General features: G+C 36.3%; 1 protein-coding gene across 1 annotated transcript; it reads right to left on the bottom strand.

Moving 5' to 3' along the window:
* Positions 1 to 6,310: 6,310 nt before the first annotated feature.
* ppef2a (protein phosphatase with EF-hand domain 2a) lies at positions 6,311 to 23,821 on the bottom strand. The gene is made up of 19 exons (XM_048189280.1): positions 23,222 to 23,821; positions 21,651 to 21,710; positions 21,520 to 21,537; positions 21,358 to 21,366; positions 20,966 to 21,093; positions 20,780 to 20,834; positions 20,512 to 20,687; positions 18,284 to 18,398; positions 18,150 to 18,196; positions 17,895 to 18,061; positions 17,123 to 17,159; positions 15,134 to 15,283; positions 14,702 to 15,049; positions 12,130 to 12,315; positions 11,417 to 11,559; positions 8,946 to 9,052; positions 8,641 to 8,804; positions 8,434 to 8,521; positions 6,311 to 6,708 (listed from the first exon to the last, which is right to left on the bottom strand). The coding sequence occupies exons 2-19, from the start codon at positions 21,700 to 21,702 to the stop codon at positions 6,317 to 6,319; spliced, it is 2,382 nt and encodes a 793-aa protein (XP_048045237.1). The 5' UTR covers positions 21,703 to 21,710; positions 23,222 to 23,821; the 3' UTR covers positions 6,311 to 6,316.
* Positions 23,822 to 25,532: the final 1,711 nt, after the last annotated feature.

Consider the following 25,532-nt stretch of genomic DNA (forward strand, 5'->3'; position numbering starts at 1 on the left):
CAATGAAAATGCAGTAACATTTAAATATTTCATAAATCATTATATACAATGTGTATATATAATATATAATCCTATATATTATACATATATATTAAATATATAATCATACATATATATATATATATATATATATATCAGTGGTGTTTTGAAATGAGGCACATTTTTTTATGAATCAATGTAAATTAATGTGCATTACTCTTAAAGTTGACACATCTTCCTTGTTAAATGAACATTACTTTACAGTACATCAAAAAAGAAAAAAAGAAACCAAATACAATTCTATTTTGTAATTTTACATTAACGATGTAATGTTCTATTTATCAAAACCAAGTCAATCTCATCAAGTTAGTGTTTTAAGCATTTCTACATTCATTCCAAAATAATAACTAAAGGCAATAATAATTTAAACAATATATTTTATTTGTGTATTGCGGTTTTTCTTTTTAATTGTCAACTTAGGCTATTTTGGATCATAAGTCATGCACCGTAAACACCGTCTGTCACAGTCACGAAGATGTATTTTTAATTTCACCAAGCTGATTGCACTAAAAACCCCGCAGTCATCATGTTTTCAGTCCATTTCAAGTTTGATTTTGACGTGACATCTGTTTACTTACTTTTCGATTAGTCTTTCGATTGACGTCATCATTTGTTCAGTCAAACCTACGCGCGGAACGCCCACGTCAACGAGAGGCGGGATTTATCGCACAAGCCAATCATATCCAATCATCTTCTTCTTCTTCTTCTTCTTCTTCTTCTTCTTCAGTGATCATATCCAATCATAACCAATCACATCCAATGATAGCGCGATGGAGACGTTGCCTCCTCTCACGTGACTTTACCCCATTCATTCTCAATTACCCCCCACAAAACCCACCGCACGCCGGGGGTCTGATGATTTTAAATGGTTTTCTATGAGAGGAAAGGGAGGCATGACTCCATAGACTGTGAAGCATGACTCCTCTGTGTAACTTTACCTGCGGGTGTCGCTGTTGGGCAGTGTTCCTTAAGAAATACGCGTGACTTGCGCTCTTTTAAATGACATAATTTGTAATATTTGTGTTGTTTTATATGTAATATGGATTATTTTCTCATCCTATTTTTTGAGGAGGCACTGCCTCCCTTGCCTACTCGGAGGAAACGCCCCTGATATATATATATACAGGGAGTGCAGAATTATTAGGCAAGTTGATTTTCTGATCATATTTTTTTTCCAAGCACATTTTACCAATTCCAATCCACATCAATCTTAATATCTAATATTAATATTGTTTTTAATCATTTATAAGTGATATATAATTGTTCATGAAGGCTGGAAATGAAAAATGCCTTATATTCAGGTGTGCAGAATTATTAGGCAGGTTTTCTTTTACAGGCAAAATGAGCCAAAAAAGAGATTTAACTCAGACTGAAAAGTCAGAAATTATTAAATACTCATGAGAAGGACGCAATACTAATTCAATACTAGAAATTGCAAAGTTAAAGCATGACTAATGGACAGAAAAATGCTCACTGGGTCAGCGGGGTCAAACAAAAACAGCTGGAGAAGCAAAGACACATGTTAACTGCAAAATAATTCAGAATTAAGGTGAAGAATTAAGTGTGAAACAATCAGGAACCCTTTAGTCTCCAGCAACACCATTTTCCAGAACTGCAACCTACCTGGAGTCTCCAGAAGTGCAAGGTGTCAGGATCTCAGAGACTTACGTTAGCTAAAGAATCCTAAAAAATAACCCACTCTTAATAAGAATCACAAGCTGAAGTGTTATAAAATAGATGAAGACTGGGTTTTTATAGGCCTTATAGACAGACAGCTTGAGAGTGACTCCTGAAGGACCAGCACCACATCCTCTTGTACCACTGTTTGAAGAATTTATCTTCCAGAATCTGGCAGTAAAGTGTGGGAGTTCACTTTTAGTCCATCTCTTATCCTGAAATGTCCGTCTTGCAGAGATGGACTAAAACTGATCTTCCAAAACTTACTGCCAGATTCTGGAAGATGAATTCTTCAAACAGTGGTACAAGAGATTGTGGTGCTGGTCCTTCAGGAGTCACTCTCAAGCTGTCTGTCTATAAGGCCTATAAAAACCCAGTCTTCATCTATTTTATAACACTTCAGCTTGTGATTTTTATTAAGAGTGGGTTATTTTTTAGGATTCTTTAGCTAACGTAAGTCTCTGAGATCCTGACACCTTGCACTTCTGGAGACTCCAGGTAGGTTGCAGCTCTGGAAAATGGTGTTGCTGGAGACTAAAGGGTTCCTGATTGTTTCACACTTAATTCTTCACCTTAATTCTGAATTATTTTGCAGTTAACATGTGTCTTTGCTTCTCCAGCTGTTTTTGTTTGACCCCGCTGACCCAGTGAGCATTTTTCTGTCCATTAGTCATGCTTTAACTTTGCAATTTCTAGTATTGAATTAGTATTGCGTCCTTCTCATGAGTATTTAATAATTTCTGACTTTTCAGTCTGAGTTAAATCTCTTTTTTGGCTCATTTTGCCTGTAAAAGAAAACCTGCCTAATAATTCTGCACACCTGAATATAGGGCATTTTTCATTTCCAGCCTTCATGAACAATTATATATCACTTATAAATGATTAAAAACAATATTAATAGTAGTTATTAAGATTGATGTGGATTGGAATTGGTAAAATGTGCTTGGAAAAAAAATATGATCAGAAAATCAACTTGCCTAATAATTCTGCACTCCCTGTATATATATATATATATATATATATATATATATATATATATATAAAATCATATATAAATAATGCTTAATAAACCATGATACCTTTTTCAGATAAATAGAAAGAAAATAATTTATTTGAAATAGAAATCTTCTGTAACATTATAAATGTATAAAAATAGCCCAAAAAAATGTAGTTTTCTTCACTCCCAGGAGTCGACCTGAGCACTATTTTCCAAGTCTATTAAAGCAATATAGTAACATATCACCATCTTTGTCCAAAGTTCAAGATATAATTTGTTGTAAAAGTTGAAAAGAGATATAAAAAAAAAAAAATTATTTCGAAATTTTAAACCCAGTTGAAGGACTATCGTCCTGCACTCGACTTGTACCTGAAGGCCTGTTCAAGGTCTCTCTAATACCAGAGTGCTGTCTGGACAATGGGGTGAAACACCCCCCGTTTCACTTTCAGGTCACTAGTATTAGATTAAATGGAGCAAACAACTTTTCCTGCGTCAGTCATTTGAACAACCTAGCTGTAAAAAGGTCTTGGCCGCTAACACAACAAAAGCATTTGGCCAGAACTACAGGAAAGTGTTGAAACTAGATAACTGATAGCCTATAATGTTAAAAAAACAGTTTTTCGTAATGTGCAGTGACTCACAGCAGACATGTAAAGACTAGTGCTCTTTGATATCTGTACCTGTCGAGGCCTTTCACCACCCACACAGTTCCTCTCCATGTGAACCAAGGAACCGAGTCTATGGGGTGAACAAGCAGACAGCGATACTTCGAGTGTGATTGCAGCCGTTACCATAGTTCGTTACACGGACATATCACAGCACCGCCCCCTAGTGGTGACTCACGGTTATCAAGAATCCTCAGCAGTGAGGAAACCGTAGCTAAATACTTCATGTGAGCCAAATGTCAGTAGTAGGCCTACGGAGTTCTGCTGTAACGCCACATTTTTGTAGGCCAAACCGGAAATTAATCACTTTGGTTACCTTGATAAAATAGGATTTTATAATTAGTCAATTATGGCCCCAGATGTGGGTATCTGCAAGTTGCAGTAATGGGCGTGACGAAAGGTTGGAGCTTGTTGAAAGGTAGGGAGCATGGAGGTAAAAGTCTTATCACAGGTAGTGAAAGCTGTCAGGGTTTGGGTAGGGTTATGGGTTGTTTCTGTTGTAGAAATTCACCTTTAGGCACACCCCCTTTCGCCATGCCCATTAGTCGAAGTAGTCGAACACACCTTGGCTGTGTCCGAAATCACCCCCTATGGCCTCATTCACTATTCCCTATAGTCCACTAATATAGTTCACTTCAGGGAGTAAATGAAAATGAGTAAGTGAATTCGGGCACTAAATGCACCGGAAGGGCAGCCGCTTTTGCATAGTTTAAGCTTGCTGTTTAATAATTATTTGAAACTTAGTAAAATGGCAGCTCCACTAGTAAGGTGAAAAGATTTATCTATAAACCTTGATTAAGCAATTTAATAATAAACTAAAAGGGAATTTATACCTGTATGATATTATAGCCTACATTGTAGCCACATTGGACCAGTGGTTTGAAAAATGGATGGCTGGATGATTCAGCTGCGGGTCCATCATTCCCGTCAGACGCGGCAATTCAATCAGCGCGTGACTGATTATGGGTATTCTCTTCATCAGTTGTTGTGCACTCGTTATTGTGGTGCATTTCAATGCATTATTGTGGGTTTAAATGAGTGCACTCGATAACATCCACTATGGTTTCGGACACCACGGCTGTCCGAAAACTCCACTGTCCTATCAGGCAATGCCTTATAGGTCTGAGTATTGACACAATTTTCACGATTCGATTTGATTACAATTCACATGGTTTCGATTCGATTACGATTTCGATTCGATATCGATTATTTTGGATGCAGTATATCAGTTACAGTACATGGCAAATTTTCTTGAGAAAAATCTGTATATTTTAACACACCTTTAGATGTTTAGTCGTGTTTACTTCACGCTGTAACTGGTATTAAAGCGGAGGAGAGCATGTTCACATGCGCTCGTGCTGCTGCTAAAGTGATCTGTCACGCCACATTAAACAGCGCTAAAACGGTATTTATTTTTTGAATCTCATAATAAGATGAAAGGAGGTAAGGTAAGATCCTACCGATTTATGAATGAACCGCTCGTTTTAAAGGGATAGTTCACCCAAAAATGAAAATTTGATGTTTATCTGCTTACCCCCAGCGCATCCAAGATGTAGGTGACTTTGTTTCTTCAGTAGAACACAAATGATGATTTTTAACTCCAACCGTTGCGGTCTGTCAGCCAAATAATGGGTGTCAATGGGAACTTCTTATAAGAGTAAATAAAACATGCTTAGACAAATCCAAATTAAACCCTGCGGCTCGTGATGACACATTGATGTCCTAAGACACGAAACGATCGTTTTTTGTGAGAAACCAAACAGTATTTATATAATTTTTTATCTCTAAAACACCACTATGTCCAACTGCGTTAAGCATTCGGTTAGTGAGGTCTGATCGCGCACTGACAACGGCTGTGATGTCTCGCGCTTATACTTGAATGAGTGCTAGAGATCACTTCCTCACAGTACTATCCAACCTCTATTTATGGACAGATACTTCGGCATTACCACCTTTTATTCCGAAAAGCAAGCACATCAAATGTTTGCCTGGGTGCCAGTCAACTTGGGTGTGTCGTCATTCCTAGCTATGAAATCCCTCCTTCAAGGTAAATGAAACACAGCATTAACCAATTGTTAGCAACAACCTTTTCCAAAGTAAAAGATTTAAAAAATCACAAAAGGGTGTTACTAATGTATTTTATGTTAACCAGACCTTATTTCAAGCATCCAAAAAATTATCCTTCAAAAAACCCATTGATTTCAGGGCGATGGAATCGGAAGTTCTAAAATGCGAACTCTTTTTGTGTTTTGTCTTCCCTGGAGCACTTCTACTTCCAAGTAGGCACGCATAACCTTCTAAACCATCTCCCTCAGTCAGCGTGTAGGTAGATAGGAAAACATCAGTCATCTTTTGGCTGGTATGTTTTCTAGGACAATGTCTTTTATTTGCTTACAGCAATAGCACAGAGCTTAATGTCAACATGCTTCTTATTAAAAATAGCTCTTGAAACACAAAAGTTGCAGGCAAAAAGTTTTAAAACTCTACCTACCATTTTAGTTAAATGCTTAGTACATTTACGCAGACATTAAATACATTATGAACAACATGTAGTCTATGTTCCGATACAGTATTGTCATGGTGTATTATTCAAGAGACGGATGGCTCATTTTGATACCGAATATTGATTTTGAATAGGCAAATTCGAAAAGCCTCATGATCTTGACAGATCCAGTTTTCGGGGAGATAAGAACAAATGTAGGAATCCTTGAGAGATCAGCAGCATGTTATACAATGTAGTACCATGGAGAACATTCATGATTGATCACAGAACTTCCAGGTACATTCTAAACTTAAACCTGAAGCTAACACAGATGTACATTTGGTTTAGAGAGGAAGATTCAAAGTCTAAAAAAGCACATAGAAGGTTTATCTGTAGGGTGAAATACCAAGAGGAAGACTACAGTTTACAACAGTCCATTTTTACAACAGTCAACAGTTATTGTGGTGGAACAACAACAGAAATGTCACAGAGATCTTGAGTCTTTGAAGATGAACAATCTTCAGTGTGCGAACCAGGAGAATCTTCAGTGCGTAAAGCTGAACACTGTGAAATCTGTGGGCCTGTAGAGTCGGCAGATGGTGAGGTTTCTTCCTCCAGAGGAAGGTTCTGATATTCCTGCTTGAACTTTAATAGACTTTTACCTCTCTCGAGTCTGATTTTGTCCACCAGCTGAAAAGCCTCCATGAACTCATCAATGTCAATGCTACCATCATTATTTGTGTCTGTGCTGATAACCAGCTCATTGATGACCTCTTCAGGGATCTCCATTTTCAGATAGGCACTGAGAAGTTTCAACGTCTGCCGGAAATCCTCAAAAGAGATGAGTCCTGAAAGAAACAAACAAAAAAAAAACATTTTTTTTCTAAATGCAGCATTTATTATAAATGATTTATCCGTGGACATCATTATTTTATATACAACCTGTCACGTACATGAGATCACAGCAATAGCAAACTACAACAAACCAATCAATTCCCTACAAGTCACAATATAGGAAAGAGATTACAATATCAACTTCTGTTTCATGCCATCTTTAAAAATTAGACCATGGTCACTTTAAAGACCTCCTCAGAATGCTAATAGAGAGAAATGTTGCACTCAGTAATGTTTTTTTTTTATGTTGTGCCTACTGATCTTCGACTTTATACTGACACCTGCTGGAGTGGATGCAGAGTTACTAGACAGCCCATAATCTAAAACTTTTTTCTCTTCTTTTGACTGGAGTCTTAGATGAATGTACATCCTTTTGAACATATATTTCAAATAACTATTCATCTGTTTTTGAGTAACACTTTAATTTAACAGATTATAAAAAATGTAGGGTGCGGGGGCTTGTTTTTATAAGGAAGAGGATTAGGGCCAAGCAATAATAAAAAAATAAAACCATCTCGAGATTAAAGTTGTTAAATTTCGAGAAAAAACTCGTTAAATTTCAAGAAAAAAGTCAAAATAAAATGTTGAGAATAAACTCGTTAAATTACGAGAAGAAACTCGTTAAATTTCGAGAAAAAAGACGAGATAAAATGTTGAGAATAAAGTCATTAAATTACGAGAAAAAAGTTGTTAAATTACGAGAACAAATTCATTAAATTATGAGAAAAATGTCGTTAAATTTTGAGGAAAAAGTCTCGAAGACGAGAAAAAAGTCGTTAAATTATGAGAAAAAAGTCGTTAAATTACGAGAACAAATTTGTTAAATAACGAATTTGTTCTCATAATTTAACAATATTTTTCTTGTAATTTAATGACTTTTTTCTCAATATTTTATCTAGACTTTTTCTTGAAATTTAACGACTTTTTTTCTCATAATTTAACAAATTTGTTCTCATAATCTAACGACTTTTTCTGGTAATTTAATGACTTTATTCTCAACATTTTATCTCGACTTTTTTCTTGAAATTTAACAAGTTTTTTTTCGTAATTTAATGAGTTTATTCTCAACATTTTATTTCGACTTTTTTCTCGAAATTTAACAACTTTAATCTCGAGATGGTTTTATTTTTTTATTATTGCTTGGCCCTAATCCTCTTCCGTATTTTTATCCATTGGTTGCTGATTGGATTCTAAAATGTGGACGTTGCACTAAAAAAAGTATGCAAACTTGTAGTCGATTGTGGGGTTTTAGCTGACTGAATGATTGGAGAAGTCTGGTATACTATGAAGACAAGTGTGTACTATTTCACATAACCTTGATGATTAGTTCATTCTGAACACAGCCACATACCTAATTATAAAAGTATATATGTGTATACTTAAGCAGTTAGTTGTTCCAAGATTTTTATTTTTGTATTTTTTTTTTTTTCCTGAAATGTGTCACTTTGGTTTTCAGTTGTATTGCATAGGTTATGATTTTTACAAATGTGCAAAGGATTTGATTATTTATTTTTGTTTAATTTTTTACATCACAAAAAAAAGCCCATGTTTTAATAAGGGTTTGTAGACTTTTTGTCTTAGAAGTCTGATAGTTTCACCTGAAGATCCAGTTATGAAATTTTGATTAAACATTATGAGCTTAAAAACACATTAATTTGTATATTATTATTATTATTTACCTGAATTATCTGTGTCCACTATTCTGAAAATGGTCTCCAGGGTGGAGCGATGTTTATACAGTGTCTCCAGCATACTCTGCTCAATGCACTGTAGTGAGAACAGAAGAGAGCGGTTTCTGCAAAGTAGCAACAGTATTTCGTAATACTAACACAGCAGAGAGAAAGATACATTTCTGGAAATGTTCAAATCAAGTGATCTTTCTTTACCTCAGAGCTGGGCCTTTTTAGGGCGAGATCCCGGAACCAGCCGTTGTAGTCCAGCATCCCATCAGTGGTGCTGGACACTAGCTGTGGTTGGAGAACTCTCCAGGGCAGATCCAGTTGAAGAACTCGCTCGATTGCACTGGCCCAGTCGGATAAACAGATCAGTCCTGTGATGGCATTGACATTAAGTAACTAAATAGTCTAAATTACATTTATATTCCATAGCTATTTAATAAAGAAGTGGAAGTGAAATCATCACATCACTAGGATTCACAATACTGTATTAAAATATGCATTTTATGCCATACCTGTGTTCTCCTTATCAAGCTCTTGAAAGGCACTGAGAAGATCTGACTTGTGCACAAACAGTTGCTCTCGTAGGACTTTGAGAGCAGTGTGCTCTGTGCGTTTTAAACTGAAAGAGCATCAAGAAATGAGCTGGAAACATGACAATGAACCTGTAACACAGTAACAGCTGTATCCAAAATGACTGCAACACAACATCTGCTGCAGCTTTTCCAACAAAACTTAAAGGATTTGTTCACTTCAGAATTAAAATTTCCTAACAATTTACTCACCCCCATGTTATCCAAGATATTTATGTCTTTCTTCCTTCAGTTGAAAAGAAATTAAGATTTTTGAGAAAAATATTCCAGGATTTGTCTCCATATAGTGGACTTCATTGGGGTTCAGTGGGTTGAAGATACAAATTGCAGTTTCAATGGAGCTTCAAAGGGCTCTACACAATCCCAGCAGAGGAATAAGGGTCTTATCTAGTGAAACGATCATCCATTTTCTAAAAAAAATAAATAAAAATTATATATATTTTAACCACAAGTGCTCGCCTTGCACTGCTCTGCGATGCGCCACGCATGACGTAATCACATTGGAAAGGTCACGCATGACATAGGCGGAAGTACCAAGTGTTTACAAAGCGAATGTGCAAAGACTGAGTCAAACGGCCTTTACAAAAAAAATGTCAGACGATTTTGAAGTTAGAGGAGAAAATGAGAGTTTTTCGCCCTACTGCGGTACTTTTGCCTAGGTCATGTGAGACCTTTCCAATGTGATTACGTAATGCATGGCACATCGCAGAGCAGTTCAAGACAAGCATTAAAAAGTATATCATTTTTTCTTTTTTTTTTAGAAAATGACCGATCGTTTCGCTAGATAAGACCCTTATTCCTCGTCTGGGATCATGTAGAGCCCTTTGAAGCAGCACTAAAATTGAAATTTGGACCTTCAACCTGTTGAACCCTGTTGAAGTCTACAATATGGAGAAAAATCCTGAAATGTTTTCCTCAAAAACCTTAACTTCTTTTTGACTGAAGAAAGAAAGACATAAACATATTGGATGACATGGGGCTTAATAAATTATTAGGAAATGTTCATTCTGAAGTGAACTAATCCTTTAAGTCATACCAAACAACACATTTGAAGTTGTGAATGAAAATCATTCCCCTTGTTCAGCGGTTCTCCACTAGGGGCCTCAGCCTAAAAGATGACTTAAAATGAGTCAAAATAAGACAAAACAATTCATTCAACTAAAAACATCCACAAATCAAGATATTTCTTATTTTAATTCCATTTTTTTCTGATCTTGAAAAACCTGGATACATAATGCCGAGTTCAGACTGCACGATTTTAGCCCCGATTTTGGCTTGCCGACAGGTTTTGAGAAATCGCCGACAAATTCCCGAAATCACAGGCAAATCTGTGCTCGTTCACGCGAGTGACAATCACGCAGTGTGAATGAGCAAAGACGCGATCTGAGAGAATCGCCGACACCCGTGAGATATTTGGCATGCTAAATATCTAGGCCTGTCGGCGATTCAAAATCCTGCAGTGTGAAAAGTGTTCTGACTGAAAACTACATCGGCGATGACCGACAGCCAATGAGAGAGCAAGATACAGAGCAGCGGGGAGTTTGGGGAGGAGTTATAGACCATATCAGCAAGCATGGCTTCGTTTCAGATAAACATTACAATTATATCAAACAGAAACAAAGCACAAACCTTTGCTTGACCATCCGCAACAGCAGCACACTTAAAAGTTATTTATTTACCTCCAACTCTCGTTGCAGAACACACAATCCACAGTCATTTCCTCCTCCATATTCTTCTTTTATTTTTCTTGTTTTCGCTGCAAATCAGCGCACAGGCAATTCGTATTGCAAGGTTCTTGCGGGCTACCGTTTTTAATAATAATAATAATAACTCCGGTCTTGCACGCGTGATATCACATTGTTTCCTTGTCACATCTCGCGTGTGTTTGGTTGTGAAACGTAGTTTGCGTGCGATTCTTCCTATTGTAAAGTCATGCAGTGTGAAACCTTCTGTCGCCGATCCATCGTGCAGTTTGAACACAGCAGCGACTGAATGCTGGCCAAGATAGTCATGCAGTGTGAAAAGAACAATGACCCGACTGCTTTGAAAATCGTGCAGTCTGAACTCGGCTTAAGGAAGCCTAATTTTAAAAGTGTGATTTATAGACCTGGAAAAGTCATTTAAATTAATCAAATCTTATAACTATGGGCATTTTTATAACGAATATATTTTTTTTAGTTATATGTCAAGCTCTAAATTATTTTAGTGTGTAGAAATTGTTAGTAAAATATATCTTAAAAATCTTTATCCTTAATCCTTATCCAGTAAATCATGAAAAATGTGAAAAGGCATTGGGTCTTTGTATATTGTTGTGGACAATGTGGGGCCTTGGAGTTAAAAAGATTGAGAACCACTGTTTTAGTCAAATGGCTGATGGTATGTGTATTTATTACCTTTGCCGAAAGCTCAGTCCTCGGGTCAAAGTGGTGGCCTGATACTGAACAAAGTAAGGCACAAGATCTGGACCCAGTCTGACAAAGGCTCCTCTGTTACTACCAATCTCATAGTAGTTAGAGGCTGAAAAAAGGGTCAGGACCTGAAAATCAAAATACATGGAGGCATATAACATACACTGGGGACCCAAAAATATTTGGACATTTAAGCTACACTTTAAAAATGAATGAATGTGTAATTGGACAACTAAGTGAACAATGAATTAATTATAATAAATGATTTTAGGATTTTTAAAATGTTTTTTTTTTTAAATATTATGCTCTCACAAATTACAAATGAAATCTTTTTATTATGTTTCACAGCAATAAAATAAAAAAAATGAATGAAACTATAAAATATACAGTAACTGAGAACTTGCATTTCTTGAACAATGAAAGGGCAAGAATAATTTTCCTCTGAGCTCATCTAGAGAATTACTATTACTCACAGGACACAGTGTCCTAAAAACCACTCTAAATTAACATGAGCAGTCATAAGTACATGAATGTAAATGTAAATAAGACTATGTAACACCTTTAAATGAGCATGAGCATCAGTCCCTGCCTGACACATTAAAAAAAAAAAAATAAAAAAAAAAGAATTGTAGTTGAAATGACAAAATCATTATTATTTCCTTCTCAAGACTAAGTCCTCAGATCTCTGCATTGCTGACCTTACGATTGTGGCAAAACTCGTATCCATCCTGCTTGCACTCGTGTGAGCGGATGATGAGCTGGAGATTGTGTCTGTTCAGAAAGTGCTCTGTGATATCAGGACCCCAGTAACAACCTCCGCCACGGACCTCATTTGGAACGCAACCATCCTGGGACATGGGGTCACTCCACAGCAGGTCCAAAATCTGATGACACATAAGTATAAATATAAATGCAAGAAGAGATTGTAAAACTATTTAATTCAGTAATGTTCCAGCAAATTTATCAAACTATAGTCTCATATTAACATAGATATACTTTCGAAACCTTTTGTACTTTATTATACTTTTGTTTCTATGTAACTTTTTTTGTTCAAAATTACAGAAACACAATTTCAATTAATCATCAGTCCTTCTTCCAAAACATGTTTTTGTCTGACCATGATTATACAGTTTACATATTATGTTTATATTTATATTTCTTCACATCCGTAAATAAAGAAAAGTTGTCAAAGTGATGCAGAGATAGTATTTTTTTTACTCAACAGGTGAGTAAGGTATTTTATTGAGCAGATAAATTGGCATGTGTAGCTCTCGAACAGAGTTCATTGTGAAGCATTATCTATTGTGAAGGGTCATTTCATTATAGGTTCATCCAGTGCTGTGATGGAATTTATTTTCAAGGAAGTACCGTGTCTAATAATGGGTAAAGCTACCGTAACGTCTTCAGCTAGTCAGCTTGAGATCCTTTCCCTCTAAACTGGTTATATCTCTTAAGCCTAGTAGTGATGTTTCATGAGCAACAGGATAACCATATTCATCTGCATAGTCATGCAGAGCCAAAAGCACAACCACAACATTGTTCTTCTGCAAAATGCATGCAGTTTTGTTATTTAAACTCTAGAAGGCCAAAAGTTACATAGCCAGCATCTAATTTCAGAGGCTGTGTCCTCCTTTGGTCACATTTGAAGGCTGCATACGTCATCAAGATGTCTTATTTAAGAAAAGTAACCATAATAAAATTGACTGTTATTCCTCGTCAGGAGTAAATTCCTGTAATTTCTTTTTTACTTTGCAATCTAACGGTTACTTTTCTTAAATGACACCACCTCGATGACGTATGCAGCCTTCAAATGCAACCTCCGAAGGACACTAAATGAGACGCAGATATAGTGTCCCTTTAATGTTTATTTTCATGCAACATCTTATCCAAAAGACTTCCATTGTACATTAAAGGGTTAGTTCACCCAAAAATGAAAGTAATGTCATTTATTACTCACCCTCATGCCGTTCCACACCCGTAAGACCTTCGTTAATCTTCGGAACACAAATTAAGATATTTTAGTTGAAATCCGATGGCTCAGTGAGGCCTCCATTGCCAGCAATGACATTTCCTCTCTCAAGATCCATTAATGTACTAAAAACATATTTAAATCAGTTCATGTGAGTACAGTGGTTCAATAGTAATATTATAAAGCAACAAATATTTTTGGTGCAAAAAAAATAAAATAAAATAACGACTTATATAGAGATGGCCGACTTCAAAACAAAACACTGCTTCAGGAAGCTTTGGAGCGTTATGAATCTTTTGTGTCGAATCGTGATTCGAATCATGTGTCAAACCGCCAAACTGCTGAAATCACGTGACTTTGGTGCTCCGAACCGCTGATTCGACACAAAAGATTCATAACGCTCCGAAGCTTCCTGAAGCAGTGTTTTGAAGTCGGCCATCACTAAATAAGTTGTTATTTAGTTTGTTTGGTGCACAAAAAATATTTGTGTCGCTTTATAATATTAATATTGAACCACTGTACTCACATGAACTGATTTAAATATGTTTGTGGCGACCAGGGCGGGCGAGAGCCGTGAGGGAACGGCGCAAGGCCGGTGACGCAAGTGATAACGAGCATCACCTGGGAGGCGCACCGGCCTTGAGTCTCTCACGGAGGAGCTCCAGGAGCATAAAAGGAGGAGCGACGATCGTGAAGGACGAGAGAGGACCAGGCCTGGACTTTATTTTATGTTTTATTATGTTTGTGTGGCCGGCAGACGTCTGCGAGGGTCTGCCGGCATTACTTTCGTTTTGTTCTTTGTTTATTTTTGCAATTAAAACTTTGTTTGAACGTTCGCCGGTTCCCGCCTCCTTCTTCCCGTTTACGAACTGTGTTACAATGTTTTTAGTACATTAATGGATCTTGAGAGAGGAAATGTCATTGCTGGCTATGGAGGCCTCACTGAGCCATCGGATTTCAACAAAAATATCTTAAACTGTGTTCCGAAGATTAACGAAGGTCTTACAGTGTGGAACGGCATGAGGGTGAGTAATAAATGAAATCATTTTTGGGTGAACTAACCCTTTAAGTGCAATAATAATGCAATTTCTGTTTTTTATACACTGAGGGATGAGTTGAAATTAATGCTTCAAAACTACACATGTATCAAATTAGTATAGAGGTTCTCAACCAGTGAACCAGAGCCCACAAGTTGGCCTCAAGATGACTCCATTATTTAAAATGAAGACAAAATAAGCATCAAAATAAGCCCAAACAACTACAAAACATGAACCAAAGCAGATAACATCAATGAAGCCCACCTGTTTCCACTCATCACTGCCAGTGTCAATGATCTCTGATGAGTCTGGTTCAGATTCAGTGGACGGGGCAGAGCCCAGAATGCGGTGAGAATTGCTGAAGCTGGACATGCTAAACTCCGCTTGTCTACGGCGGACCTCGAACTCCTCCTCAACTGTCCGAGCCACAGTCCTTGAGAAATCTTGAAGGGAGCGTCTCTGGAAACTGTCCCGAGCACCAAGCGGTCTGGGAAAGGTCATCGATCCCCTTCTGTTCTTACAGATGTTCATCTCATCAAAACGTTCTGAATCTGCATATAAACTACTGCGGGATGGCGTCTTCTTTCTCGGAGGCTTCAGAGCAGAAACATACTGTAGAAAGACAACAATCATAATCATCAGCTAAAAGAGGAGATGTTCAGGCTTTACCAACATGTAATGGTTTGTTTGACTCACTTTGTGTCTGTCCACTCGAGCTATTAGAGCGAGATCTGTGGTATCTGAGATTCCTCCATGGACTATCAGCACCCGGTGGTCGATTACTGTCACTAAGGGCAACCAGCTGAAGATCTTCTGGAGCAACTTGAGGATACGCTTCCCGTGCAGCTTAAAGGAATTGAACAGATGAGAGAATCACCATAAATTTCACCATAATGTGAAGCTCAGAGCAGGAACAGAGCATAACACATTACTGATGTTGTTTATGACATATACTTATTACGTATATTCAATTGTCTACTAAGATGTCATAAATGCAGTCAAATGCTTGTTCATTTACCACCTATAAGAGCCACTAGTCCTTTAAAATACTTGTATACACTGCGTTCCAAATTATTATGCAAGAGACAAATCAGTAAGATTTCAGTACAATAAACATTCAGATTTTAGTTTTTCTAAGAAAATGTTTGTTCGTTTATTTATCCATGTCTTTTTAGATAACTGGTATCAATCTCAGACAAAATAATTTGCCAGATCTATGGAAACCCTACTTAGAGGTTGTTCCACATTATTAAGCAAGTCACAGTTCTCATGAAATATGGGGAGGAAGAAAGATCTTTCTGAAGATGAAAAGCATGAAATGGTGCAATGTCGTGCAAAAGGCATGAAAACAACTAATATTGTGTGAAACTGAATGGAGATTATCGAATTATCATAAGATTTGTGAGTGATTTAGAGCACAGCAGAACTCGGTCAGATAAAGGCTTATTGGGGAAAGTTCCTGTCAAAAAAATTAATTGTATTAAAAGGGCAGCTATAAAAAAGCCAGTGTTGAGCAGCAAACAGGTATTTGAAGCTGCTGGTGCCTCTGGAGTCTCAAGAAACTCTCCATGCAGGCTGGCAGTTGTGCGTAAAGATGCATTTTAGCCACCACTAACCAAACCTCACAGAGAGAAACATTTACAGTGGGTCAATTGCATAATAATTTGGAACGCAGTGTACATGTAGTATCTTTCCAGTGTTAAGAAATGACCCATTACCATATATTAAAGGTGCCCTAGAATCAAAAATTGAATTTACCTCGGCATAGTTGAATAACAAGAGTTCAGTACATGGAAATGACATACAATGAGTCTCAAACACCACTGTTTCCTCCTTCTTATATAAATCTCATTTGTTTAAAAGACCTCCGAAAAACAGGCGATTCTCAACATAACACAGACTGTGACGTAACAGTCAGGATCATTAATATGTACACCCCCAATATTTGCATATGCCAGCCCATGTTCAAGGCATTAGACAGTGAGCGCGTGATTTAAAGGGACCGCAGCCTGAATCGGTGCATAGTTAATGATGCCCCAAAATAGGCAGTTAACAAAAAAAGTTAATAAAAAAAAATCCATGGGGTATTTTGAGCTGAAACTTCACAGACACATTCAGGGGACACCTTAGACTTATATTACATCTTGTAAAAACTGGTTCTAGGGCACCTTTAAAGGAGTCATGTATGGAGTCATTTTATTCATTTAGCAGCTAGTTAACCTGTTAGCATTCCACTGTACCATCCACGTGGTACACATACCTTTCAAAAGAGACCAAAACCATGCATATACTCCAAATGGTTCAAGAACAGCATGCAATTTACTTTGGGTATGCCTTTTTTAGGTGTTTTAGTCAAATTTTACAGGAATGCTAAGGGATTAATAGCCACCAGTGACAGAGTGCAAGAATGTTTAAGGCCTTGGAGCCTTAATGTTGTAATCCTCTTACCAAGGCCAACATTCACTGTGAAAATAACTGCAGGTGAACTGACCAGAGTTTCCCCTTTTAAACTGTAAGTCTAAGCAGGCCACGGGGAGTTAATAGGTGCTGTTCTTGGAACAAAAGTGTCGGGATATCCCTTACTCTTTCATAATGGAGATAAACAGCTAACACCATATGGTAAACAAACCCTTAGGAACTTGAGGAATTGTAGAGCACAGACATTAGATGTAATTAATGACCTACCTTGTATTTTCCCAGCACTTCTTTGGTGAAGCCATACCTTTGAATAGAAAATGAAATGTTTTCACCAAAAAATAAATAAATAATAAAATTCAAAGTGGCAGAAGTTTTTTTTTTTTTTTTGCAGAAAGGGGAAAATCAATCTGACCATATGATTTGTGGACACTGAAAGATTAAGACTGATATCTAATTATGGTTATATTTTATATTGTAAACGTAAAGTGTAAATGATCACATTATGGTGCCACTTTGTGACCGATTCTCACAAAATTTAGTACACTGCCTCATCTAGACCAGTGGTTCTCAAACTTTCTGACTCCAAGGTCAACCTTTTCCAAGACTCAAAGGCCTTCCTATCTAAGCTGATATGTACCTCTGGTACTTCTGCTGTAATTAAAAAAAAAGAAAAAAAAAGAAAGAAAATCTGTTTGCTGATGCCCCCTAGTGGTTGGCAACCACTGGTCTAGACACTGTCTATTTAATTGGCTCATATATCTATGAACCAATTGAATGATTTAGAATTGTACATTTTCCATCAAGAGAGTCAGAAAAAAAACACATGTATGAATCAGGAAGTTAATAAAGGTAATAATGATGCTTGGACTCTTAATTATAAATACATAAAGTATTGGTATCCAAGTTATATAGTTATATTTACTAAGTTGAGGTACTACAAAATACTTGAGGTGAGCAAAGCTTTAAGAATATATTGTATCTATGATTATTGTATAAATACTGTGTTACTGAATGCATGTGTTCAGGACATTTCCATTACCTTAAATTAATGATGTGGTCTTCATGGTTTCCTCGATTAAGATAAACATCTCCGGGATACACAAGCAGGAAAGCAAACAATATGAGCAGAATCTCTATGGAGTCTTTGCCTCGGTCCACAAAGTCTCCATTGAAAACGTAGGGTTTCTCCATTGACGGCATTCCATTCTGGAAAAATAAATAGACCACAAATCCATAGGAATAGATATACTTAAAGACAATCTCATAGATGAATGTGAAAAGATTTAATACCTACCTTGTAAAATATTAGTAGCAAGTCCTCTAATTGTCCATGTAAATCCCCTGTAATAAAGTTTGTAACTTTATTTCAAAGGGGCACTGAATACTGTTACAATAAAAAAGTTAAAAGGATGTGTCAGGCATTCTCACCACAAATAGTTATTTCTTTGCTATGGCATGTAGAGACTCGGTTGATATTTGGCAACCCTCTGAGCAACTTCCACGTTTCCAGAAGAAGCTGAAGAACGTAACGAGAGTGAAGCTGCTGCTTGGAGAAACCAGAAGAGTACATGGTTAAACACATCTAGTGTTATTATCTGACTGTCATATACACTCTATGAAATAAAGGGTGTTTTAGCAGCAATGCTATAGAAGAACCATTCTGGGCTCTCAAAAAAAAAAAAAAAAATTCTTAAAAGAACTGATTTTTTTTTCTTGGTCTGAAGAACATTTTGATAATCTGAACCAGGCCAGGCTCCACAGGGGGGCACCCAGTCAGGAGCTTGGCCTATCTTGGCCCCATGCCAAATAACGATTGCAAAATTGGTGCTATGTTCAATTCAGCTCAAGATTTTGAGGGAGCTCATGCTTTTCGTCCACTCTCTTGTTATTTAGAATCTAGAAATCAGTATTAGAACGTGACCAAGGTCTTCATAAACATTCAAATGATTTTAAACTGTTCAAGCACAAGAAGGAAAAAACATTCTTGTTTAGCTTTAATAGGATTAATATATATTTAATTTATACATTATTGTATTTCATGATAGTACCTGAAACATATTAAAGGTGCACTATGTAAGATTTCTGTCCGCTAGAGGCCTATTCAAAACAAAGGCGTAGCTTGATGACGGCAAGTTTGAGCATGGAATCTTGGGACATGTGGTCTTCGCTTCACAGCCAGTGGAAAAAAATTGGGATAGGACTCAGGAAGAAATCATGTTCATGGATGCGATCATTAATGTTACTGTAGTATGAAGCAGAGCAGGACCGAGTGTTGTGGGAGCTGAACGAGGCCGCTGGAGCGATTGTGTAACACACGCCTCACGAGCAGCAGAACTTTTATTATGACACAGTCGCCGGCGCCGCTTCCGCTTTTCAGGTCATGAAATCATCAGGTCTGCTGCAGACATCATTTTTGTCTGAGGCATGGTAAAGCATGGTACTCGCAAAAAAAAAAATCAAGAAAATTTGATTAAACAATAAGACTAATCGTGTTGAGCTATAACAACAATTAGTTTTCTGTCTATAAACGCAACCAAACAGTTGTTCCCTTGCCTATTAAAACATGTAAATATTAAAGCGCCTTTGATGTTTCCATGGTTTTTACAAAATAAAACCGGAAACCGAGGGTAACGCAATTGACAGGCGACTCCCTTTACAAATAGTTGGAAACATTTTGGATATTGTAAATACTCAAGTGAACAAAATATAACACTGGCCTAGTGGTTTTTGGATATTTCACTGCAAATATCTTCCATATTGCACCTTTAATTCATTCTTATTTTATTAATGACTGTTTAATTGTCTTTATTTGATGTTATTTATTAAAATACTACTTTTTTATTTAGATTTATTTTGTGTGTGTGGCAGGCCAGTGAAAATTTGGCAGGGAAAGTAACAAATAAACTCCTTAGCGTTGAGCCCTGTGTTTATATAGAGAGTCTCTTTTAAGACCTGCCTCTTATGTTATAAAAATAAAGTTACAAAATCTGTTACGGGGAAAAATAAAATAATGTTAAAACTCCGGCCCACCAGGAATGTCACTTGGCCCACCTTCTCAAAGCTGAATCCGGGCCTGATCTGAACATCATTTTTCCCACTACAAATAACCTTTTGTGCAATGGAAAGGTTCCATCTCAGCTAATAAAAATATATTTATAAAAACATTTTGCTAACGTGTCCATTAAGTTATGAAAACGTTATTTCTGAATGTTCTCTTAATTTTCAAAATGTCTGTTTTTTTTAAAATGGTTTAAAACTTTTTTCTCGGTTATGTAAATGTTATAATTTTGCAAACATTACTTTAAATGTTCTCTGAACATTCTGAAACAAGTAACATTAAAAAAAATGAGTACGAACATCCAACTAAAATGTTTCAGGAAAAAAAAAAACATTCCATGAACAATGTATAAATAATATTTTCGTGCTAGTTTTGTAAATAATATTAAAGACCAGACAACTCTGAATGAACATTATCTAAATGTTACTGGAAGAATGTTTGCTCAACCTTGCCAGAATGTTAACCAAAGTTCTGAAAATGTTCTGTTAGCTGGGATGGATGTTAAACGTTCTTTGCGATACCATATATCCCAATAAAGAAACCTTATTTTAAGAGTGTACCTAAAATATATTTGAATGCATCCTCACTGAGCACCTACTTGTTTGTTTTTGAAGGCCTCTACAAGATCAGCAACCTGATCCATATCTAAAGGAAAAGTTAGCCGTGGGCCAGAGTAGATGTCTGGCACATCAATATTGATGTAGCTGAAGTATCTCTCCCACTCTGCATCTCGGCAAACCTCGTTTTCTCTGAAGATATGTGAGATCAGATTTCCTACATGGAAGAACACACAGGATGCTTTTAGCATGGATTCCAGTGGAAAGCTGTATATATGGTATGTGTTTACTTGCAACAGCATCTTTTACGTTCACTGCTGGATGGAGTGAAGTTATCCATCAGGTAACCAAGAAAATTGTATAACTGCATGAGGAAGGGAGAAAATTAAAAATTAGGCAATCTATCCATGGATGTAAACTAAGTATTCCATTCATCCATCCATCCATCATCCATCTCTCTGAAAGTTTATGATTAGATTAAATTGGATTTCATACTTTCATCTGGTCTTGTAGGTCTGCGTACTCCATGGACTGGAAGATGTTCCAGGTGTACCTGCGTCTCATTTCCATGCGAGCCACATACTGCCGGTACCAGCGCTGGATCAGCACCGCTGCTTTCATTGCTTTCAAGAGAACATGACGCAGGTTTTTAACACTAGCAGAGTACTTTTTTATTGCTTAGATTCATTTAAATTAATAATTGAATTAATTTGTCATAAATGCAATAACTTTAACAGGTCTGGCTATTAGAATCACACCCAATTCAGAGAGAGATTATTATGTCAGATCTACTATAAGTCATATAATTTAACTCTGCGTATAGTGTGCACTACTAAACAACAGTTAAACAAATGTCATAGTGATCATAAAAGAGGAATTTCACTTACTTCTGGCTGCTGCAGACAAAACGAAGGCATGTGGAGAATGTAAATGAGTTACTTATATATTGACATTACACAAAAATAATTGACAGCCCGTGTTGTAATTCAATAGTTAGCAAGAGATAAATAAGGTTTTACACAAGCTTTGCTGGACTGGTAAAATCTCACCTGGGATGACATTTCCATCTGTTTTAAGAAGAAGAAGTCATTAAGGTCATAATAGTCTTTGAATAAACAGCACTCAGACATATAGGCCTATATCATTCTCTGAATTACACATTCTTTAGTAAATATTTTACCTTTGTCATATCTTTTATTGAATTCACTGTTTTTTGAGACGCCACACCCCATGGCTTCTCCTGAATGTAGAACATATGAAAGTCAGTATAACAAACACCTGTATCAGACTTTTTGAATCATGCACAATAAATCATATTTTATCTATGTAATGCAAATCACATACAAACATATAAAGCAAGGGATCATGTTTTTATAATTAAAATGCTCAAGAAAACACAAACATGGTTGTGAATTAAACAACACGTAATATGGTAATACACAACATTATTAAATACTAAAATTCAGATCTTAAATCTAAAACATGCAGATCTACTCCACACTCAGAAAAAGCTGTCACTGGAGCAGGACCCTTTCAAAAGGTACACAGGTACACTTAAAGGGATAGTTCACCCAAAAATAAAACCAGGCCACTTCCATAGTAGGAAAAAAAAATACTATGGAAGTCAATGGTGCCCCAAAATTGTTCAGTTTAACAAATTCTTCAAAATATCTTCCTTTGTGTTCAACAGAACAAAGAAAATTATACAGATTTGGAACAACTTGAGGGTGAGTAAATGATGATAGAATTTTGGGTGAACTATCCCTTTAAGGTTCCATATTGTTACCTTAAATGTAAACTGTACATATTAAACCTATTGAGAGGGTTCCGCCCCAGTGATTATCTGGATATCTGGATATCTTCTGTACCCTTTTTTTGAGTGCAGTAAATCATGAGATGACAATAAAAAAAAAAATCTTGTACAATATTGCCAAGCTTTTAACACGAAAACAGGCTACACCAAATGTCATGTTGTTGTGGACGTTAATGAGATCCAGAGAGCGAGTTAATCTGGGTTCCTTGCTCTCTCGCACTGGCCTCAATCCTTCTTACAGAGCAGACGACGTCAACATGCACCTGTGCTTCCGTGAAAGCCTACAAGCTTCAAAGTGCGTCAATCATGTCTCTGCTTCACTCTAAATCAACTTCCTGTTTATTAAAATAGTTTCAAAACTTATGGCTAATTATCTCCACATTTTTTAAACCACCAGGAGTCAGAGGTTTTTATTTAAGGAAACTCTGAACTAGGGATTATGGACTATGGATTTATAGACTTGTTTGTAAGGAAGGTTATTCATTAGCTCACCAGACATCACAATAATTTAGTGTAAAAAAAAACAAAACATGCTAGTTTTGAAGCTAGCTTAGAAAAAAAAAAGGTTCAATGGGGTTTTGTATATGTTTTTTACTTAATTTTAAAGAACCCTTTATGCTCAAAAGTTTCTATATAAAGGAAAAAATGTCTTGAATAATACTTTCATGTTTCACTTTTATCTAGTGATAAGTATGTTTACTAAAACTTAATCAAAACTAAAAGGAATTCAAACAAAATTAATTAAAACTAAATCCATAAAAGATTATGTCATTATAGATCCCCATTAAATTAGTTGTAGCTTTTAGTACCTTTTCTATGTATTTCTTTGAATTGAATGTTAACACTGTAAACTGTGGCAGCAAACAATTAAGTTATAAAAGGTTACAGCAGTAGATGACAAATCAAAGGTACACAACCCCAGCATGGGTGAAACTCACCTGGTGTGCTTCTTTTCTAAATCCCAGAAGCTTTATTTCCACAACATGTCACCCAAAGGAATGTATCCGCCTGGTGTACTCCATTGGTGCTTGCTTGAGTTAGTCAATGCGAATAGTAGAAACGCAAATTAATCAATTTGCGATGACACAAAGAAAGCATAGTCACAGGTTTCCCCATATCCCCGAAGACCTTCAATGTCCTCAGCAAAATGGCTCTAATTTCATTCAAAACTGAGAGAAGACCTTGTGTCGAGCTCCTGAGGCCTTCAGTGTGTTTGTTTCTCTGCTTCTTAACAGTCTTCTGCTGTGTAGCTGAATTAAGTGAACAAGCTTCAAGGGATTAAGGGTAATAGCCTGATGCGACTGGACTTTGTTTAGGAAATGGCACTTACCCAAAGAAAGCAGATGGAGAAGTCTGGACAATGTTGATGTGTAAAGTAATGCATATGTAATCAAAATAATGCAAGATACAAAAATAAATCATTTGAGGAGAAAGCAGGTTTTGTATTGATTTTATCATTTTATGTGCTTGAGATCTGAGCGGTCTGTTTTAAAAATTCACATCTAAGCTTAATTGTGTTTTACATGTATAAAAGGGAGAATTCACAATGCATGATTTTTGATTTTTCAATATTATATTACAGATTTGTACATAATCTGAAATGTTATTAAAAATAACTGACAGCACGTTTTAATTAAAATAAACTAAAATTTATGTGTGAAATGATTTTGTTATACTACAATAAGCAGCCTTACATTATGAAATAAAAAAAAAATAACACATTGAATTTTACAATTTGTTATATGGGTTTAATAATTGCAGTTTGTCATCATTTAATATGAAATATTATTGATTAATCCAACCTTACATATCTGATCAACTGTGATGTTTTATTTCAAAAAAGTTTATTTAACAATAGGCCGTCATCTCTACAAAATATTTCATGGTCAAATTACATTTTTCATTGAATAACATTAGTTGTGGATCAATAAAGTTATTAGTAGGCCTATTATGTGTCCTAAAATCCCAAATATGTTTTATGTCATGACAAATGCTATGAAAGTGATATTCTTCAAAAGCTTATTTAAAGGGCTGCACTATAGAGAAATAAAATCGATTAAAACAATATGGCTGCCATGTCACAAGCGCACGGGGCTCTCCCTCACCGTCACTCACATCTGATGAGGTGTCTTGAGACTCACATAAATACACCACCTCAGTAGTCAGTCTTTATCTGGCCTTAAAGGGTTAGTTCACCCAAAAATGAAAATAATGTAATTTATTATTCACCCTCATGTCATTATACATTTGTAAGACCTTCGTTCATCTTCGGAACACAATTTAAAGGTGCCCTAGGACCCTTTTTCACAAGATGTAATATAAGTCTAAGGTGTCCCCTGAATGTGTCTGTGAAGTTTCAGCTCAAAATACCCCATAGATTTTTTATTATTCAATTTTTAACTGCCTATTTTGGGGCATAATTAGAAATGCGCCTATTCTGTGCGTGTCCCCTTTAAATGCTTGGCTCCCTGCCCCCAAGCTCGCAACTCTATAATATACAGCATAAACAAAGTTCACACAGCTAATATAACCCTCAAAATGGATCTTTACAAAGTGTTCGTGATGCAGCATATCAGATCATGTGAGTATAGTATTTATTTGGATGTTTACATTTGATTCTGAATGAGTTTGATAGTAGCTAGGCTGCAGCTAATGGGCTAAAGCTAACATTACACACTGTTGGAGAGATTTATAAAGAATGAAGTTGTGATTATGAATTATAGAGACTGCAAGTGTTTAATAATGAAAATAATGACATGGTTCTCGTCTCTGTGAATACAGTAAGAAACGATGGTAACTTTAACCACATTTAACAGTACATTAGCAACAAGCTAACGAAACATTTAGAAAGACAATTTACAAATATCACTAAAAATATCATGATATCATGGATCATGTCAGTTATTATAGCTCCATCTGCCATTTTTCACCATTGTTCTTGCTTGCTTACCTAGTCTGATGATTCAGCTGTGCACAGATCCAGACGTTAATACTGCCTGCCCTTGTCTAATGCCTTGAACATGGGCTGGCATATGCAAATATTGGGGGCGTACATATTAATGATCCCGACTGTTACATAACAGTCGGTGTTATGTTGAGATTCGCCTGTTCTTCAGAGGTCTTTTGCAAAAATCAAATTTACATAAGAAGGAGGAAACAATGGTGTTTGAGACTCACTGTATGTCATTTCCATGTACAGAACTCTAATTATTTAACTATACCGAGGTAAATTCAATTTTCAATTCTAGG

The sequence above is a fragment of the Megalobrama amblycephala genome, linkage group LG4 (genome assembly GCF_018812025.1).
Source record: "Megalobrama amblycephala isolate DHTTF-2021 linkage group LG4, ASM1881202v1, whole genome shotgun sequence".
Taxonomy (NCBI): domain Eukaryota; kingdom Metazoa; phylum Chordata; class Actinopteri; order Cypriniformes; family Xenocyprididae; genus Megalobrama; species Megalobrama amblycephala.